Raw genomic sequence first — 22389 nt, 5'->3', positions numbered from 1 at the left:
GCTTGGGCAGTCCTTGGACATGTTGGATGGGTGACCATGTTTGGCAGTTTGACTCTTGAGAAATTCTAAGACTTCATTCCTGCCCCACAACAAAGCACAGAACACATGTGGTCTCACATCTGGCAAATGAGTTTGTTCAAAATTGCCTCTGTTCACCATAAATTCATGTACATTATTAAAAAGTCTGTCAACAAAGGACAGTAAAGCAACTACAATATCACAGTTCTGAATATCAAAGCAGTATACAAAACTATTTTAACTACAGAAGAGATTACAATATAAACAAGATGACAAAGACATCAATATCTCCACAGTGACAAAATACTCTTAATGAATAAGGAAAATTGAAGAAGAGTATTGAAAGGTTTAGAGGTTCTGCACCAAAAGGAGCACTATCCTACATACAGTATAAGTCAAACTTCTTGTCATGAAAACGCAAATATTTCACTCAGTAATCCAAACTACTAAAAGGCACTACTTCACCACTTGACCTACCTATGTATGAAATACTGAACAGTTTCAAAGGAAAAAGAACACTATTACCAATTTCAATTTCAACGTCAAACTTTGTGCCATGTTTAGTGAAGAAACAGTGAATGGTTTTAAGTTCTGCTCTGGAAAAAAACACTACCACCAAATTTCAGTCTATGCCAAACTTGGCCATGTTGCCATGGAAACTCATAAATATCTTATTCAGAATTCCAAACCATCAAATGACACCATTACATTACAAGGTCTATCTATGTGCCAAGTTTGGTGATGAAACAGTGAACCATTTTTTCTGCTCCGGAAAAGATAAATGTGCACGGACGCAGGCACTGGTGCAGTCCATTTTACTACCCCTAGGAAATCGTGCTGTGCAGGATAAAAACATGCTGAAGATAGATCTACATACTAGGAACCATGGGGACTTAAATTTACAGTATATTTGCTTCCTGCATGGACCACAGCTGGATTTACACCATCCTTTCAGCTGTTAACAAACACGCCTACTGTTTCACAATCTAGCCATAACTTGAAATAACACAAATTCTATGATTAAAACAGTGGTATCGTCTCTGGCAAGTCGGGCAAGCTATTTATTTAAGGAGTAAGAGGGTTATGAAGCATGGTTGATTGGGTTTGTTTGTTTGTTTGTTTGTTTAACTAACCCCTTGCAGTCTGAAGAGGGTAGAGGGAATGATTTTTATTCAGTTATTACATTGCTCTTCTTTATACATCTCAATGTTCTCCATATTTTTATTCATAAATATAAATTGAAATTAGTGAATAAGCCTTACAACTTATAGTATTCCCAGAAATTATTGAGAATCATGTTGCGTCATGTAACTCATTACGTTTATTAACTTCTGGCGTTTTACTTACATAAACATGTTAAAACATCATCCTTTTACAGTCTCAGTCTTGTTTTAGTACTTTGTTAGACCTCCTCGCTCAGCAATGCATGCCTGAATACGCCTAGGCACACTACCCATAAACGTTTGTAGGTAATCGTGTGACAGGGTATCCCAATATTGGACCACCTCGGCCTTCATATCTTCAATATTTCTCAGTCCCTTTTGGTTTATTCTGTCCTTCATGACTCCCCACACATTCTCAATTGGGTTTAGGTCTGGGCTGTAACTGGGCCAGTCTAAAACTTGAACATTTTTGCCCGACAACCACTGTTTTGTGTAGCGCGCAGTGTGTTTTGGGTCATTATCATGCTGGAAAATCCAATCATCTTCATACAATGTTTGTGCTGTCGGAAGAAGGTGACCATTTAGAATGTCAACGTATCTTTCTTTTGTCAAGTTTCCCGTGAAAACACACAATGGCGTCACTCCGCGAGCCGATATGCCACCCCACATGTGAAACTTTGGGCTATGTTTTGGTCGCTGGTAGATAGATTTGACAGTATCTTTGGTCCAAATTTTCACACAATTAGGGAAAAGCCAAACAGAACTTTCATCCGAAAAGAAAACATTATCCCAGTCTTGATTTTCATGAGCCCGACACCAGTTTAAACGTTTTTCCTTTAGTGCATCTTTCATCAACGGCGAGGGAATTCCACGTTTTTTCACCCAACTAAGTCTCTGTAATTCCTGCCTAACTGTATCATTGCATACCTGAGGACTTCCTCTGCTAATCATTTCATTTCTGATGTTCTCAACACTTTTCAATTTGCCCCTACTCACAATCTGCCCAAGTCTTCGGCGATCCACAACACTGAATTTCCTAGGCCGCCATGCCCCTGCTTTGTGCTCTATCCCGGTTCCTGTTTGAATATTCTTCAAAGTTCTGTATACTGTAGACAGAGGAATACCATGTCTACAAGCTAACACTTTAGCATCAGCCTCACCCCTTTCAAAATCATCTAGAATGAGCTTTCTTTTCTCTCTTGCTGTAAATTCTGCCATGTCAACACAGGAAACCGTCTGTTCAGACAAGGGAGATAACTCTTGACGTAATGAGCTGCCTTCTAAGCCTTCAAGAGTTGTCTCACTTATTTAGTATGCTTAGTGCATAGTGAAAGCCCTTTTTCCAATCTTAACATCATTAGAAAATAAACAAAGATTTTCTCAATAATTTCTGGGAATACTGTATGTGTCCCACTCCCATACAACAAATAATACAATATAATACTTTATATACTGCTCGGGTAGTCCTTGGATGGGTGAATGTGTTTGGCAGTTTGACTTCTGAGAGATTCTAGGACTTCAGTCCTTCCCCACAACAAAGCGCATAACACATGTGGTGTCAGCTTAGGCAAGTGGGTTTGTTCAGAATTGCCTCTGTTCAACCAGCAGCAAAAGGGTATCCGGTGGAATAAGTCATGTGACCACTAACCTTCTAGCATCTAACAGGCAGCTTGGGTTTATCGGGGTAATAATAATCAGATTCTTTGGGTGCTTCGAGCATCCATCGTGCATGGAGCAATGTGCATGATAAAGAGACTATTATTATTATTACTACTTATTTTTAACCATAAAAAACAACCTCCGTCTTTGTGAGTATGGTTTTATGGCACTTTTAGCAATATTCCAGCAATATCACAGCAGGGCACATCAGAAATGGGCCTCACACACGGTATCCATGTGGGGAATCAAACAAGGGTCTTAGGCATGATGAGTAAACACTTAAGCTACTAAGGCTACCCGCTGACCCCTCTTGTCATTGTTATTTGGTATGTCTACATGGTCTAGTTGAGCAGTAGATGATAAGTTTCCAGAATTCAACAATATGATCTGACCTTGTTACATGTAACCACAATGTTTCAACAACTGACAGGCGTGGGTTTAACAAAAGGTCGCTGCTATGAAAAGACTCATCCAAGGTAAACAGAGTGCAAGCTGTCAAGGTCGGCTGAACCATATCTAACGGAATGCAAGGACACTATTTGCAAGATCTATGGTGTTGGTATAAAAAGTCAAAAGATATGACTGAAAGGAAAAAGGCTTTGGAAGGTCTTAAGGGATTTTGATCAATGACTGAACACCAGATGTTTTAAAAATGTACAGCATCATTGATCATATGACATGTAAAATGGTGCTCAGTTGTCACTATGTGTTGTAAAAACACCACAGGACAGAAAGGTATGAGTAATATATTTTATTAGCTTTAATATTTGCATCTCAAAGCATGTGTTATTTTTAACTTGAAGGGTAGGTTTTTTCTGCTTCTAGATAGAGAGAGTTCAACATAGTCAAATGCTTGTCAAAAAATGGTCACTTTCACATGTGGTTTCAAAACATGTGGAAAGATCCATGTATCACCTCCAATAGAAAACCAATCTGAGTACACTCAGGATATGCAGTAGGGTAAATAGTAGGATATTCAAAATCTGCAAAATCTGAAGATTATTCAACCTGAATTCCAGCAGCAATCTTATCCATCAAACTTATTTGATGAGCATTCGAGACATTCTGACAGTACTGAAGTGGCTTACCATTTCTCCATTGAATACATCAATAATAATAATAATAACAATAATAATGTCAAGTATTATAATGCGCTAATCTCCATGCAACAAAACATGCTCAAAGCATCAACACACTGATCATCATTATTACCCCAGATAACCCAAGCTGCCTGTTAGGCACTAGAAGTTTATAGTCACATGAATTTTATCTCACCGGGTACCCATTTTCTGCTGGGTGAACAGGCAATTTTTGAACAAACTCACTTGCCTAAGGTGAGACCACGTTTCACATGTGCTTCGCTGTGGGGCAGGAGTGACCTCCTAGAAACTCTCAGGAGTCAAACTGCCAAACACAGCCACCCCATCCAAAGACTGTCCAAGCTCGACAGTGCATAACTTATTTGTGACCTGAGCACTACGCATAGGACCACTCGCCACCACATTCAGAATACTTTGAATGCAGTTAAAGTACTTCGCATGTACCTGAAATGAAACATGTTTGAAACATTCGGGAATGTTACAAGAATTGGCCCAAATAGTTGGAATGCATTTGGATTGCGGTAAGAAGTTTTTACAATTTAGTTAGAATTTTCAGGAATTTCCAGAAATTTTCATTGCAATAGCATGCCAGCTCATTTCGCCCTAAGTGTGAATGGGCTATAAGACCCATCTGTTTTATATAATAAAATCACCAATGTTTTATCTTTTTATTTGTTTGTGCCTCAAGCTTGCTATGTAGGTTGTGGAGTTCAGCACTGTCTTATTATTAGTATGTATTTGGTCACTAACTTAGTTGCCAAATATCAAGGTCAAATGCCTTATGCTTGATGTGAGCTCAACCAAAAAGTACCCTTAAAATATTTTTCTTTCTCACACTAGTAGACATGGTAATTTTAAGCCATGGCATCATCATAAAAGTGTTACATCAGGTAATATCTTCACATCATGAACAATAAGTGAGTGACTTCCATTTTACACTGCACAATAATCCAGCCATATGGCAGTTGTCTGTAAATAATCAAGTCTGGACCAGACAATCCAGTGATCAACAGCAGGAGCTTTGATCTGCGCAATTGGGAACCAATGACGTGTCAGCCATGTCAGTGAGCCTGACCACCGTGATCCCATTAGTTGCCTCCTATGACAGGCACAGCCACCTGATATGGCAAACATGGGTTGCTGAAGGCCTATTCTAGTATTTCTACTCCACACCTTCACGGGTGTCACAAACAGTAACTGGTAACTAGGTAATGGACATATGTCAATTTTATAATACATGAATACAATGATACCTCTCATCATATCTGAAGTTGTTTCCAACATTACCATGGTTACTGTCAGCTGTTAAAATGTCAACAAAGCCTTAGTACAGAAATAATGAGAAAACCTTCAATATTTGTTTTTACTGCAGAACAAAATACATGTCAATTTACATACTGTCACCATGTTCATGTCAAACATGAATGCAGGTGTAATTTGTAATATACAGTGGAAGCTGTCCAAACCGGCATCTTTCAAATTTGGCAAGTTGTAAACACTGGCGTAAAATCTCAGTCCCGTTCATGGCTTGTTCATTTATCATCAGCTCTACAATCTGGAACATTATTTCTTCAGTCCCAATGAGTGCTGGTTTAGACAGCTTCGGCTGTATTTAAGTAATATCTGCTATACACTAGTCGGTCAAGTCATGCTATCAAACATTTGTTAAATATAATCCTAAAACCTTCAGCGTCAGCTATTTACTTCTCAAATGACAACTTCCTCATTAGTTGGTTCTTAGTCATCATTTAGATTTACATGGAATATTCAGTTACCTAACCATGCTAACTGTGGCAAGAATATTTTGCAATCAGAACATGTCTACAGCAGCATATATGGATGGGATGTCAGTTTTGTTTTTGCAAGTCACTTGGAAGCATGGGACAGAGTACATAATCATGATAATATTGATCATTGGTTTGCATGATTCAAACTTTTGATTATTGTTATACATATCAGCATGTTGAGCCTGCAGTTAGTAACGGTTCGTGAATTCATTTAACAAGACTGATCACATATATTAAATATATTAATGACCAATTTGTCACACTATTTACTAACAAAGTGTGACCTTAAAATATATTTTCGTAACCCACTTGAACGGAATTGATTTCCCTTCCTCCTGTCATGTCCTTTGGAATGTCATGTGATTGACAGTCATCGAAATATCATGGGAAGAGTCATACGTAGGTCAGTGCACAAAATATTCGTCCGACAAAGGTCTAGGACACCATTAGCCTGTGTCCATGTCACATCGTACCTGGTACATCCCCTCTCCCCTGGCTACTTGACGTTGAAAGTAAACACACCTGTCTACACCCCACAATATATAATTCAGATATGTCTTGTCGTATAAATAACAATACATACGTTGCTTTTGTTCCCTGACCAATGCATATACGCCTCTCTGTGTCTTTCGGTCTCCGTGAGGTATGCATCTGTGAAATTGAGGTGTTTACCACCGGGGTTGGACGGCGCCGAGTTCGCGACATCGCGTCTCACTCTGACCGGAAGGAAATCCCCATGATGCTCGCTAATGTCGAGTTTCCTTGGAGTACAGCTAGCCGTGTATCTATCCTCATGTAAATGAACAGCTGAAACGTGTGAGAGTTCGAAGGAGACAAAAACAGCGATGCAAACAACCATGCACACAAAGCCCGGAATGTTTTGGTACGCCATCTTTGATCTACTACCGTCCGCAGCAAATACATTGAGCGTTTTGATTGGTTTAAAGTTTCTCAACTTCCGTGTTGGGAAAAGATCAAAGGATGCATGCATTAAATGACATTAAGCACTTACATGACATTACGTATGGCAGACAGTTTCATACTGAATTCAGTGAAGATATCTTGAATTGAGGAAATCGCGATGTCTCCAATGTGAATATAACTGATGATTTTTAATTCAGAAAATGTTGAAACCAGAGACCATATAATAGACTCTATATGGTCTCTGTTGAAACATATTAATGAGAACTTGAAATAAATTGCTGATGTCTTGAAGTGAATTAGATATATTTTTAAATGAATTTAGACATGTCATGAAATGAATTGGCGATATCTCAATCAGGGATAATGCACTGAGAAATTACCAATATCGTAATTTGTTTTGAAGATATCGTTAATTGAATTGGATAGAGGTATATTCAAAACGATTTCAAGATAACTATCTTCAAACATTTCTGCCTACATGTCCGTAAATACTTCCGGTTCTGTAAAGTACTGTGTGTAATGTTCATAATCATGGCGGGCGATTCTCCACGTGTTCTTGGTTGTATTCATTCCACCACGGGTGACATACAGCTTTCGTTGACTGAAAGTGCCAATGTTTCGTCAGCTCAACAACTCCTCCAAACTGCTTTCTCATCACATCGTATATCGCCTTCAGCTGGTAATGCGAAGTCCCTCAGAAAGCTAATCCAGCAGCTGTCATTGAAGAGAGGGCCTTGGTCATACCGTTAAACATCTTTTTCACTGTAATTTTCAGGCTGAGCAGGAGTTAGCTCTGGGTTAGCTCTGGGTTAGCACTGGGTTTGTCAGATTTTAGTTAGCTGAGGAGTCGTCGAATTTGAAAATGTTATTGTCATTCCGGAGGTTTGTGACTGTCATAACGCCGTGCCCTCATCTCGTGCCTTGACCATGAATGGTCTGATGTTATTCCTTACATTCTGCTCCATGTCAGTGAAAACCTAAGTGATGCTAATGTTACCCCATTTAAGGGTTTAGAAGACTTTAGCACATCTACTTTACCCCTGTAGAGACCCATTGACACTAACGTTGGTCTGAATCTGGTTGCTTTACTTGGAAGTCGACGCGCTGAGAACGTTTCCTGTCTGCAGCTACAGCTTCATGCATCTTTCCGGACATAACATTCTGTATTTTGTCTTCAGTTTCACCTTTACTTTCATTTCTCGATGCATCCAGATTAAAGAAGCTTAAATTGTTTCTTTTCTGATTATTTTCTAAGAAAATTATCTTTTGTCTGAGTCCATCCACGTCCGCTGATGAATATTAATGCTTTCTGTGCACTTAAGGGCACCACGCACTTTTTTTAGGCCAGCATTGCCTGCAATTAACGTTTTGTATTTCTTTCTCAACGTTGATATTTTGTCTGATAATGTATTAAAGCTTTCCGATGCTTCGATCTTTTCTCATAGTTAGAATTTCAGCAGATACCTCATGAATTGACAGAGGTGGTTAATTTAGAGTATACTAATGTACTTAATTTTGTTTGTGGGCCAGGGTTGCTTTCAATGTCATATGACAACAGTTTCAATGGAGTTACAGAAAAAGAAGCACAAACCCACCGCCATGCTTGTTGCTCGTTAAATGGGCAGATGAACGATGTCCACGATGATTCTACCGTTACATTTTGTTGTTAAAGACAAGACAAAATTCATGTTTTGTTGTATTTGTGACATTAAATTCTTATGAATTTCACTTTCGGTGTGTGTTTGTCCTCATTAGTTTTTCAGCATTATGACGGTTGGAATTAAATAAAAAAAATGAACGTTGATGTATAAAGATCTTGACCTTGTACCACGTGGACCTGAAAAGAAGTGGGTGACATTATGAACAGCGATCGTGATTATGAATTACGACGGCCCAGAAGATTTCTCTTGCAGCCAGCAAGCTTACTGTGTTTGAGAAACATCTTTGCCTCGGAATCCAATCAGACTAGATATCAAAGGTGTAATTGGTTCGTGTTGTTTTAAACATATTTTCTGTGATCTGAAGCAGATCAGGCAATGAGTACTGAAATATACAATGTCAAACGTTTCTTAAAACAGTACCTGTGAAGATCTGAAGTAGAACTGATCTTCAGTAACCCACGCTTGTCGTAAGGGGCGACTAACGGAATCGGGTGGTCAGGCTTGCTGACTTGGTTGACACGTGTAATTGTATCAGCAGACCAATGCTCATTATGTTGATCACTGGATTGTCTTGTCACGACACGATTATTTAAAGACCGCTGCCATATAGCTGGAATATAGCTGAGTGTGGCGTAAAACTAAACTCAATGACTTCCTAAAACACCACAGGAACACCAGTAGGTGACATGGCATATCTGTGCTGGAACAACGCATGTTACATATACTGACGCCACCAAATGTGATTTAGAACAGGTCATATAATGGTCATTTCAATAAACATCCCCAAGGGATATTTCTCAGTTCAAAGAGCAACGCACTCGCTTGCCTTTCACCGACGCACCGTTGTGTAACGGACCAGAATGATATGCAATGCGTGCTTTGTAATAACGAGGGTCAGGTAAGCAATGCTTGATATCGATATTAGAGCAAAAAGTAAAACAAAATAGAAAACAAAACAAAATGGCAAGCGTTATTAGAAAAAAAAATCTTGGTGTTAATCGAAATAGGTTGCTTCTGATCTCTACCTGACTTTATGGTTACAGAATTTACCCAGAGAGACACGTGATGTGACAATGATTTATGTTCACGGTTGGTTCAATCTGTGACGGACCATGAACAGTGAGATAAGTCACACCTTAAGGGCTAGATACAGGCCACCATTAGATATTTTTCACGTTTTGCACGCTCGGCACTGTTTTAAGGTTCACTGTCCTCCCGAAGATGATCAACGACTGGGGGTAGCGTGGTGGTTAAAACGTTCTTTCGGCACGGCAAACAGCGGGATAGATTTGCTATATGTACTATATATATGCAGCCTTTGCCCGTCGTCCTGGGAAGGGGTATTGGTGGAATATTGCCCTAAGTGGGGTAGAACCATATTTTATCTGTCACTCAGTCGTTCTCGAATGTCCTGTGTTTGGAAATATGTTCATACGAGCTTCCATAAGAGTGTTATGACTCGGAACCAATATTTGCAATACTTTAATTTGCTAGTTGGCCACCAGGGTCTGCTGCCTCCTGCAATTTTTAATATCTGCAGGACCGGACTGAAATCTGCGGGCCCATTTTGTTGACGTCACGCTGCACACAGTTTTAAACTGTTTCTACAAAACCAATTAACGAAGCAATTTAAGTCGGTGGCACAGAGAGATGTTCTTATTTGGCAAATATGCACAAAGCGCTGAAATACCAGTGAAACTGTATTTTACCTAACATAATGGATGATCCCCGAAAGATAACAAAGAAAACTATTATGGGAAAGATTCCATTTGAAAAAAACCCCAGACTGACAGATAATTTACTGAAACCCTCAAGGATTATTTCGAACGCTTCTCGGAACGCCCAATATGGCGGTGACTGATCAGGTGGAACACTCAGAGTGGGTCGTTACCCTTGAGAAGCCTTGAGGCCAGAGTTAGCACCTTTTGCTTGTGATTGTTATTCTAAGGAATGATGCCCACCGATACACTTGGGTTCGTGGGTCAGAGGATGTTTTGACACGAGGTAACTACGTTCGCCAGTTAGCCTTTAACCCTCTTGGGATTGGCATCAGCGCTTTAATTCTGGAACAGGTCTTTACAGTTCTTAAAGAAAGACTCCGAATGGCTGTCACCAGAGTTCTCACCGCAACAAAGATCAATTCACAGGGGCGCAGTATTAGCATTACTGCCTTGTCACAGACATGATTCATGGGATCTCATAATTGTTTCCATAGGTGCATATGTTTCCTGCTGTATCATTTAAAAGGGTAATTTGACCCGTGAAGATCCGGGGTAGAACAGGCCTTCAGCAACCAATGCTTGCCATAAAAGGCGACTATGCTTGTCGTGGGAGGCGGCTAACGGGATCGGATGGTCAGACTTGCTGATTTGGTTGACACATGTCATCGGTTCCCACTTGCGAAGATCGATGCTCATGTTGTTGATCAATGGATTGTCTGGTCTGGACTCGATTATTTACAGACCGCCGCCATATAGCTGTAATATTACTGAGTTCGGTGTAAAACTAAACTCACTCACTCACTCACTCACTAAAAGGGTAATTTAGAATATTTTACACGCAATTGTCACAATCCTGGCGATATCACTCAAAGCAATAGCCGGGTAAATTCATAATCTGATCTTTGGATTCCTTGTCCCTTAGTATAACGAGATTTGCATCAAAGCTGATCCGATAGTGAGTATTTTCGTTTTACGCCACACACAGCCATATTTCATCTTCATGGCATAGGTCTGTAGATACTCCAACGTGAACCGAGTAATCAGGTGATCAATAGCATCGATGTAAGCAGTTAGGTTATGACACTTGGGTTAGATAGATTCTAACCCGGATCTTCAGTGATCCAATGACCTGTGATCCAATGACCTCTGTTATCTAATGGCTGATTTTATTAACGTTAAGACCGATTCAGGTCTTGTGAAAATCGCAAATACACGAATGGATCATGAAGACCTACAACCTTGGATTCGAACTCAGGTACATTGGTTAATCTCAGACTAAAGTACGATGAGATGCACTTTAAACCACAGTGTCACTTGTGCACTAGGCGAATGGAAAACATGTTCTTGTCATTTGAACGCGTTGGAATTAATTCAACAGAAATATGCTACCTAGTCCTTAAGGCAAACTGACCTATGTGTTTTGTTACTCTCTTCCAAGATGCAAAAACATTTCCAAGTATCAAAAAATTCAAGTCAATCTGGCACTTCATTATTTTCTTCTGTGGTTACCTGGGCTACTGGAAAACTCGATGACGTCAATGTCAATAATTACGTTTGGAGTGTGGTGAAACGGGCCTTACGTTGAGCAATCTTCATCACCACATGGGCGCCTGTGTGCGTTGCTGTTTGTACCAGTCCTGATTTGTACTGTCATTGGGTCTTTCCTTAATGACAGCTCCTATGGACTCTGTAATCTGAGATAGTTAGTCTGTAGATCAACCCTTTGTTGGTTGCTTACAGAGAAGCAAGAGTGCACAACAAGCGTTGGTTCATTAAGCATGGTATATGGGAACAAACATGTTGTGACTCGGTAGGTTCATTTCCGGCTATTGACCTCCTTGTTTCAGATCTCAACCGATCACTTCTTCTTTACGTATTGATTGTCGAGTTGTCTGGTGAGGTCTATTAGATTTATCATAACATACCGACTGCGTGGGTCCGACAGTTCCACATCTCAGTCTTTATCAGGGTGAATAAATTATGCTTTGTGTCACTCAGGATTATTAGTGGTATGTCACAGGTCATCAGCGACTCTGGAATAGCCAACCAGTTGCAAGCGTAGTGAGTGAGCTGGGTTTTACGCCCAAATATTACAACGGAGGACACCAGAAACGGGCTTCACACATGGTACCCATGTGGAGAATTGAACCAGAGCCTTCGGTGTTAAGAGCCAACTCGTTAACCACTAGGCTACCCCACCGCCCCTGTAAGCATGGATGTCTACTATTACACGTTTTACATTTACCTGGGTATATTGTCACCCAATCTTAGACCTGGTGGTCAAAGAAATGATAGAGTTACGTCCCTTACATCCTACATGTACCCACGATAACGTGTTCGAATGCCAGATTCCACATGAGAATGCTTCCACGTTCTAAGCATTATGTTTAACACAAATGGTCAACAGTATAGGATCTGCATGACTTAGAACTCTCTTACTAAATTCAGATGACATCTTGTGCTATACCTGAAAATGTTCGCAGCGCAGTTTCAAAACTTACGGTTAAGGACTGATATCAGATATGGAGAGGGTCCTATTGAGTCAAAGTCTCTAGCACATGTTTACTAAATGCCGGAATTCGTCCTTGAACTCGCGGACTCGACGGCGCATGTTCTAAGCCTGGCATTATTGGATTCTCCGACTTAATGGATGCAACATCGTTACATGAGTAGTGTTCATGGGTGGAATTAAGTTGTTTTGAAGTTTGTGACACTATCAATTGTCGATCTGAGTTTGTTTTATATCATTTAATGATCATCTACAGAATGAAAACACCTTCGTATGTTGCACGACCATATCACGTAAACATGGATCATAGTAAAACCGAACATCATCACATATTTGTGTATTTTTGAGAACAATACTATGCATATCATAAAAATGGGGACATGTATTGTTGTATTGTTGATGTATTTGCTGGGAATCTGATATCTCACAAGAATACATCCAGTAAAGTCGGCATTCACGACATCTGAAAAGACAAATCCTTCTAGTGGTGTGTCTTGGGTTGCATTCGTTCATTTGCTTGTGTAGTGATACACTGATGAATACTGAATAACACTTTGATCAACTAATGCATTGTTTTATTACACGCAGAACGTTTAAAGGTGAGCGATGCATGGTAAAGTATCAATCATAGACACACTCTCCACCATACAATCGTTTGAGTGGTTTCGGCAAACCAGATCCCGGGGATAGCAGATCAAATCATACTCATTTACGTAATCAGTTCTGAGATGCATTCACGATATGAGAATCGGAGTTATGGGATTATTTGAATTCACAAACAACCCTGATAGCTCCTGTTTTGATTTCTTATTTGATTTTTTAAATCTTAAATGTTTTTCGTCAATGGAATGATAAACACCTTTGGTAAAGCTTTACTTCATTCATATTCTTCCAATATTCATGTTATGAACGGGTGTTGTTGGGCTGATTTGCTAATTGGGGATATACTGGTCAGAAGGGTGGAAATGTTGTAGACTGTGTTATTTCACTTCCACCTTAACAGACCACGTAAAATACTTGTCCATACCATCTCGTTCAGAATCATCACACCGCCCAGTCACACGCAAATTACGAGCGCTTCATGTACATTGACCTTCAGTAGGTAATAGTACTAGCTGACTGTATCAACAGTTTCAAGTTTGTTTGGGACAAGAATAAATTAGAAACTGTTAGCAGAATCAGTATAAGAAATATTAGATTAGAAATATTAAATCTGTGGATAGCGCTTTTACATGTATCGATAGAGGTATCGACTTTTCTGTAGAGGCTGTTGATCTTGCTGCACAAGTGGAGTCACCTCGAGTATTATGTCAACAATTGGCATCATTGTGTATGCAAAAGCATTAAGACCGATTGTTGCAGAGCACAGACCAGTTCCCGAGAACGGAAGGATAGTATCAGATCAGTATGATACTTCCAGAAATAGATACAATATTGTTTGTAAAAAGACACGGACTGATTATTAAATTTGTAGACGAAAGCAAGACAGTCTTGAAAACAAACATCAATAATTCTGAAATTTTTGGTGTGATCTACTAAAATGTTTGAATAATAGAAAGATAAAAAAAGTAAAATTCATGTCAGTGCATGGTTCGAACATTTTAGACCTTTGTTTGCTGTTGATGATGAAACCAATAATGAGAATAACAGTCGTAACAACCCATCACATTTTGTTCCAGATCAAAATCAAGAACTTCCACAAGACATTCTTGATTCCTCTATATCAAGAGATTTTACCATATCTTGAGCTTGTGTTCAATTTAATATTGGAAAGACTTACTTTACGTAAAGGTTGAAAGATATATACCAGCAAAACTTCTTGAATGCCCTCCCTTTTCTATGAAATGTGATTACAGTGGAAACTATCTAAACCGGAACTCATTGGGACTGAAGAAATAATAGACAATGTGTCGGATTGACGAGGTGATGATAAATGTACAAGCCAACTTGCCGGATTGGAGATATGCCGGTTTGGACAGCTTCCACTGTACTATTGATCTTTTAAACCTTACATTTATTCTGAGTAATATGTATCACATGTCACAGTAAAAAACAGAGTTAGTTTAGAACGTTTTCGATGCTCCTCATAAAATCTGTAGGCTGAAAAAGGTGAGTGAGTGAGTGAGTTTAGTTTTACGTCGCACTTAGCAATATTCCAGCTATATGGCGACGATCTGTAAATAATCGAGTCTGGACCAGACAATCCAGTGATCAACAACATGAGCATCGATCTGCGCAATGGGGAACCGATGACATGTGTCAATCAAGTCAGCTAGTCTGACCACCCGATCCCGTTAGTCGCCTCTTACGACAAGCATAGTCACCTTTTATGGCAAGCATGGGTTGCTGAAGGCCTATTCTACCCCGGGACCTTCACGGGTCCTGCAAAAGGTAGATTTCTGAAGAACAACAGAGAAGATAGATTACATATATCATGCAATACTAATGTCCACTTTTTGCTCGTATGTCCATTATATGTTAAACTACGTAGAATGTACCTTAAAGAATTTAATTATGACCACCTATCTGTGCGTGTGCGTGTGCGTGTGCGTGTGCGTGTGCGTGTGCGTGTGCGTGTGTTCTATGACCTTAAAATATATGTATAGGACTTGATTTTCCTTCCTCATGCACACACGCACACACACACCTACCTACCTACCTACCTAGTTACATACATACATGCCTGCCTGCCTGCCTGCCTGCCTGCCTGCCTACATACATACATACATACATACATACATACATACATACATACATACATACATACACATGCAAACACATGTAGACATACCTACCTACATACATACAAACAAAAGATACACATGTACTATGATCGTACATTACATACGCACATACATACAGATACCCTGTACACAATGCCATGTAACACAATGTAAACAATACAATGAAATACAAGGCAACTATAGAATACAACACGCGGTTGCATACGTACAGTTTATACAATACAGAACATTCACACACCAGTGATACGTGATAATTAATGTGGAGCAGTCAAATGAATGTAAAAGTAAAATGCTACAGTATCAAATAGTACAGCAAACCGTCATGTATGAGAAAATGAAAATTCTTATGGTTACCCCATCTGAAAGGTTTGGTTTTGATCGTTAAAATCCGTCCCTTAATGTTTGGCCTGGTCCATTGTATGAAATAGGTAACAGGCAGGAGATTAGCAGTGGCCTGGACCATGAACTTTGTTGTTCTAAGCTGTAGGGGTTATGAACTGTCGGGGTTTTGGGGAGGTTATCTCTCAGCCAGTTAGGGTTCGGTAGGCTAGTGGTTAGAGTGTTCACTTATCACGCTGAAAACTCGGGTTCGATTCTCCACATGAGTACAATGTTAGAAGCTCTTTTCGTGACATTGCTGGAATATTGTTATAAGCGGCGTAAAACCAAACTCACTCACTCACAGTTCCATTGATGATGTACATTTCATGTGCATACCAAGCGCTCAATAATTTACTGTCGCAAGGACCATCATCTACAATCACATGGCCTGACACACAGGGCTGAATGAACCCTGAATCCATTGAATTTGATTTCCTTTAATCAGAGTGACTTCAAACTAGAGGCTCAAAGCTTCTCAACCCGTTAAAAAAGACTTTGAATGGTGCATTTCTAATGGAGTTGATGTCTCGCTGGAGTAGAGATGGGATTGACAGTCCGCAAAGATGATGGAGGTGAGTGTTGGTGTACGGATGCTCTCGAGGACAGGAGGATCATCTCGGCTGTTACCGTCAGAATTCGGAATAGCGTGTGTTGTCCGGTTGTGGTGTAGTGGCGAGAGATGTGTGAATTTGTTTTAGTCAGTGGTGTGTTAGAAATGTGGTGCGTGAGCAGTGTGATGGTTTGACTGTTTTAATGTATGTTTTGATAAGATATATTCTGTTGAGTATTTTTATAAAGCTTACATCACAATAAAACGTTTGCCATTTAGGGACTGACCATTTTATTTTCTATTTTTACAGCTACAGTTCTTATTTTAAGCTAAACTACGATTGTTTTAGATTTTTCCAAATTAAGTCAGTTGTGTATTGCAACAGGTCCAAGCATAATTGTTTTCAAGCATTTTCTTAATTTGAATATTATGTTGATAAAATCGCTATCAATCAGCCTCTCCAACATCACTAGCAACATCCCACCCTACCTCACCCAACCCATCCCAATTCGAAGGATATAAAATGGCCGTACAGTTATCAATATCTCAACGTCACCACACCCTGTTACGATATACTGTCAATGTTCATTCTGAAGGAAGCTAGACCTTCATCCCTGTGAAAATCAGCTCTGGAAATGAAATGCATCTGCCATATTCCCGGAAAAAATTGAATCGGCCATTCTTTATACCATTCTGTCACGTTGACTGTAAAGTGTATTAAACGTATTGCTGCACATTGTGAATTGTCGTCGCGATCTACCATCCACACAGCGGTGATGCTGTCTCTGACAGACTGGAACTCATCAGAGAGACCGCTGTGAAGTGATCAATGGGCTCATTAAATTTTAGTAGGTTTTACTCTGAGAACAGTCTTTCACCACAAATAGCAAATATCATCAAGTCACATGGCAACAGACAGATATTTGCACATGCTCTTAATGTCTGGTACTTCCACACACGAGGTGCTGGCGTTATGTGTTGCCGGAGTAGGTATTCTTTCTTTATATCCCAACAAAATAGGACATAGATTTCTATGACTCATCCCGAACTTCAGTGACCTGGACGGCGGGAGGGGCCATCGTCGCATCGCATCGTCACAATGGAATCAATAGCCTGCGGAGAGATGTCCCGCTGTGAGGTAAACACTCGGATATGTCCCTTTCGGTGTTCCGTAGATCAGGCAATGAATACAACGACCCATATGGTTGATCTGAAGGATATTCTCCATGGTTTCGTATTGGTGCACTTTCAGTTCTTAGCAATCCTCGAGTTAATACCATTCATAAAAATGGCGCATGGAATGCCTTTACGAAACGGGGTTGCTTCTTTGAAGAACATGAATGAAATAGAATTTATAGCTTGTCACGTTTTTCTGTTTTGTGGTTGACGTTGTTTAAAATTTGTAATGATCTATTTGTGTGAACAGTTTGCTATCAAGTAGTATCTAACATCCACCATCAAACTGTAGCGTGAACCACCCAGTAGTGTCTAACATCTAGAAATAGCCACCATTAGCGGGTAACACACGATTGGAAACACAAAGATCCACGAAACAATTGGAAGCGGTAATTAGGTATAGCCCCTCACCTTACCTTTGGCTTCTGGAGTGGACTGTAATCCGCGTTAAATAGAGCAATGATTTGCTCTGAATGTTGTGCTTTAATTCAGCATGAACCTTTTTTATTGTAATGTATTCCAATTTCAAGTGGTAAAATTCAGCTCACAATGCCAAAAGGTAGGACATTGGGGGTATAATAAAGACATAATTTCTGATCCATATGGTGTGGGCACCATAGATGAATAGCCGATCAGATCCAAAAAGGTCAAGATTTAATGTTGACCTTGGCATGACATTCTGTTGAAATTGGGCCACAATCTTGACAGCATCAGTACATGTATTATATTTTTTAAAGACGAAACATTCCTCAACTAGTTGCGCAAATAAATTAAATTGACCTAACGACGATTGTTCCCGCTGTTGACATCACCGACACCACTAATGCCACCTGTTCAAAGGTCACACATGACACGTGGACGTCTTGCACTCAAAGACGTGCAGATGATTTGGCCCCGCACCTGTTGCGACCGGTTCCCTATCTGAGTGGCAGTTTGGAACAGATTCCTTGGACAGTCCTTTCAACTAATTTGTCCTTGGAGTGAATTGCCTTTGTGTGTCCACGTCGATTATCAACGTTTTGTGTTTGTTAGTGTCAGGTCTCAAATGTTCTTATTAAGAAACATGGAGTGTTTGGGCAATAGCATTCTGAGGTGACCCTCCTGAAACTTACTATTTTCATGGAAATGTTCCGCACCTTGAAAACTTCCCATATTTCATTAAACTGTTATGGTGAATAATTTGACGTGACAAAAGGTATAAGAAATCACCAGCAAAAATAAAGTTAAAATATGCAATATGTTTGTATTGAGCAGAGCGGAAGATACAAAGATCCACAATAGCAGTGAAAGCTGACGTATTGGGACACAAATATATTATCAGCTCACCAAGGTCTTGGTGTGAGAATGAGAAACAGTTATACACGGCGAGCGGTCAGGCTGCGCTTATGTATGTCAAGCGTTGACGGAGACAGGCTGATATATGTACTCTAGTTAATCGGTGTGTGTCCGTGTCGTCAACACAATAACCAGCCTAACCAATTCTTGATTATTCGAGCACATGTACAACCATCGCCATTAACGGAGAGGCTAATCGTAGTCTCCCGGAAGTACGCACAACTGATCAAATCACGTACTCGAAGGGAGATAACTCTAAAGTGCTGTCTTAAAGCCTGCTGCCAAAGAACGAAAACCACTGAACATTTATGATATGAAATGTGACCCATGATAATTATCACTCAAAACACTAAGCGTTGTGACCTCATATTCATTATTACTTAATCAATTGTACAGTTTGCAGAAAATACACTCTCGTAACAAAATGCATATATGAGAGGCGCAACATGCTGAAAACGTTTCTTCCCAGATGAGGAGAGCCGAGTTGGGAAACTTTCGGGACCTGTTGATACTGGGATCGTAGACTTCCGTAGGGCACATACTTGGTTAGGAGAGATGAGAGATAGGGAGGGGCAAGGTCGTTGAGACAATTAAGGACTGTGCACAGTACTTGCTGGTAGTCACTCTGCTAGTATTAACATCACTACTGTAACACTATTTTGCAATAGCATCTTCACATCTGCTTACATATAAGTTACCTTGTACGTGAATCACCAGTCCACCAGTCTAGTATCTACCGCTTCTCTTTATCTACCACGAACTTACATGTCTTTTTTTCTACCAGTGTGGATCATTCAGTGATATCTACCATATAGCCTCGTCTACTAGCACCTTGTATTTATGATCCAGTAGTATGTATCTACTGTTGACTTGTATCTAGATTCAATATAAGATTTAGTTGTATCTTCTACCAAGTAGTATCTACTATTTTGTTGGCGCTCCCAGTATCAGTACCAACTCTACTCAAGTAATAACCCTCTTGTCATGTTTACGCGAGATTTCAAGGGACCCGCCGACCGGAAACACAAGATCATCTGTGCTCGGGCGGAAGAAGGAAGTGGAAATGAGGCAGTTGAATTTATAGAATCGCCTCCTTGCGGATATTGCCATCGGTGGTATATCTGGCTCATGCGCGGTTATGAACTCTGGAGACAGTCAGGTAGATAACCCATATCTAACGTCAATATCGACATATTTGTTTCTAGCCAGCAATATTTCCTATGTTTTGGAAATGCAAAATTATTTCAAAACCATTGTCACCCACACGGTGATTGATTGAGTGAGTAGGTTGTCTTTAACACCGATTTGAATATGATCTTACTCATAGGGTACCCAGTAATATAAGTGATGAGACAATAACCTTCTAACGCATCACAGGTACCTTGAGTTATCCGGTGTAGGAATGAGCAGACTGTGCGTTTAGATCTGGGTGTAAGCCTGGAAAAGGCGTGTTATAAGTATTCTCATTTTCTTATCATTACTAGATGTTTGTCAACACTGAATGTGTGGAAAACATGCAACGCAAATAATATGTACTGACACCGAGGCTACCAGATTACCAGTACACTAACTTCTTTCGTCGCATTAACGTTGAGGCAGCGGAATAGTTGTCATTATATCTCCGTGTCTGTGCGGGTAGGACCACACAACGTTCACTTCCGGGCAGACGAAAGTGGTCATAAGCGTTTGTGAATGACTGTATTTTTCACATACAGGCCCCGTCAATATGCTCATCGAACAGTTGTTGTGTGTACGCAAAGTTAATTAATTCTGATCTCTATGTGGGCACATCTGGTATCCTTAAACTTTAAATATTATTTAGAAGAAGAGTGTCTATTAAATTGAGGCCCAATTTACCATTCGAGCAATTTGAGAAAAAAAATCGCCCACGAATGTTTCCTGTTTGAATTTAATTATTCTTTAAAACAATTGGCTTTCAAGCAAAACTTTGGAAATCGATGAGTTAATGACGTCACTTTGCTTACCCGAGAAAACGAAACAGGAATTGTATTATTTTCCAGAAAACCTTGTCACACTGCCTTCGAGACGCAAGACTATCTGTAGCTCAATCAACTTTTCAAATTTCGAGGATCATGAGTTGTTTTTCGAACGCCTATTTTTGTGCTAATCAAAGAGCCAGTGTTTGTCTAGCGAGGTTGATGACGTCACAATCGTCCCAGAGGACGGCGGTGATGAATCGGGCTGTATAAGACAACGATGGGTAGTCTGTCAAGCCAAGTCGTACTCTGCTGAGGTCGCCGTAGATCGACAAAGGCGTTCGGAAATAAACCCTCGGTTAGGGGTCAGACTCGCGTGTCCATTCTCAGACGCAGCCTTGCTTATTTTGGGCGCTAGTGCATTATTTTTGGTTTGTTTTTTTTTCTGTCAATTCGTAGTTGCGTGTGTTTAAATGTTTGGCAATTTCAGTCAGAAAACTACTAATTCCTTAAAGCCTTGTTTAGGAGAAAAAGACTTGCCCACACAATGTATGTATAATTAATTTGGTTAAACTGACTGGAAATACATCATTGTCACTCCCTCGTTGCTGTTTAAAAACAGTCGTAAAGAAGGCTGAATTCACTGCAGGCGGATGAGGTCGCCTAGCTGCTTATGGTACAAACATCAAAGGAAGAACATATTCTCGCCGCCGTTCTTAGATTAGCATTTTCTTATCGAGATTTAACGTGAACACGGACCCTGCTTCACGTCTTGTATGTTGTTTGTGGAGATTGATAACCCTCCGATTATCGAAAATCTTTGAATGGGCGACGGAGGCATATATTTTGGAGGGCTTTAATAAGTTTCGGCATTTATTTAAAAAGGCCCTTATCGTTGCGTCGATTCACTGCAATACTGTTCAAATAACTATTTCAATAGTCATATAAAATATTTACTCCGCCATGAAAAAGTAAACATATCCCCTATCATTCCTGGTTAAAACTGTCCTTTGCAAAGATGAACAAAATAATTCGAAAATGCGATTTGATTGCTCGAGAGCTTGAGACCTGTAGCGGTATTTAGGACAATTCCGGTGTCTTACAGCGACTAGTTGTATGCGATCTTAAATCGTTACGATTTGTGTGTTCACACGTTGCAACCGTACAAGTGTTGCGTGCTGCAAGTTGTTACTACAAGTCGCACCGTGAGAACGCACCTTTAAGCTACAAGGGAGAGAGCACAGAACGAATGTTGACACCTCAAGGGGCTACCACCAGCCTTTGTCTTGTGACTGGCGTTGAATGACTGTCCCCAGGACCTGATACAGGCAGATTGGGAGACGGGAATCAGGCGCAGAAAAGCCAGACCTTTCCCTCATCACTCAGGAAAACGCTTCATGTGTATCCTCCGTCTGAGGAATTGAAATATGACGGTGACGTCGTCAGCCGGAACATCCGTCCTGTCCGTCCAGACATCAGCGTCAGTGCCGCGGAGCATCTGCCAGATGTGGTACAGAAACTGGAACAATGTCATCGGTTGGCTCAGACACTGAAATGGTTTTGGAAAAAAGGATCATACTTACTGAAGGAAGAACACTCCACTTGTCAGGGCAAATAGTTGTGTCTGTGCTGGGCGGGGAGCATAGGTCGGGTTGTAGGGTTTAGGAGGTTGCCCTATGTAAAGGTGGCCTGGTCCTGTAACTTCACCATCTCAAGCTGTAGTC

The 22389-nt window shown here is 40.2% G+C and overlaps 1 protein-coding gene across 2 annotated transcripts in view; it reads right to left on the bottom strand.

The window, feature by feature from the left end:
- LOC137265473 (VPS10 domain-containing receptor SorCS2-like) overlaps positions 1 to 6629 on the bottom strand; it is a 46598-nt gene extending 39969 nt beyond the window's left edge. For both annotated transcript variants that reach the window (XM_067800878.1, XM_067800879.1), the window contains exon 1: positions 6311 to 6629. In XM_067800878.1, the coding sequence (XP_067656979.1) occupies positions 6311 to 6619 (309 nt within the window). In that variant the 5' untranslated portion in view covers positions 6620 to 6629. The remainder of the gene's footprint in view (positions 1 to 6310) is intronic.
- Between the last annotated feature and the right edge of the window lie 15760 nt (positions 6630 to 22389).

This window comes from Haliotis asinina, chromosome 15 (assembly GCF_037392515.1).
Source record: "Haliotis asinina isolate JCU_RB_2024 chromosome 15, JCU_Hal_asi_v2, whole genome shotgun sequence".
Lineage (NCBI taxonomy): Eukaryota > Metazoa > Mollusca > Gastropoda > Lepetellida > Haliotidae > Haliotis > Haliotis asinina.
The sequence above is the reverse complement of the archived record's forward strand: the minus strand, read 5'-3'. Positions and strand labels throughout refer to the sequence as shown.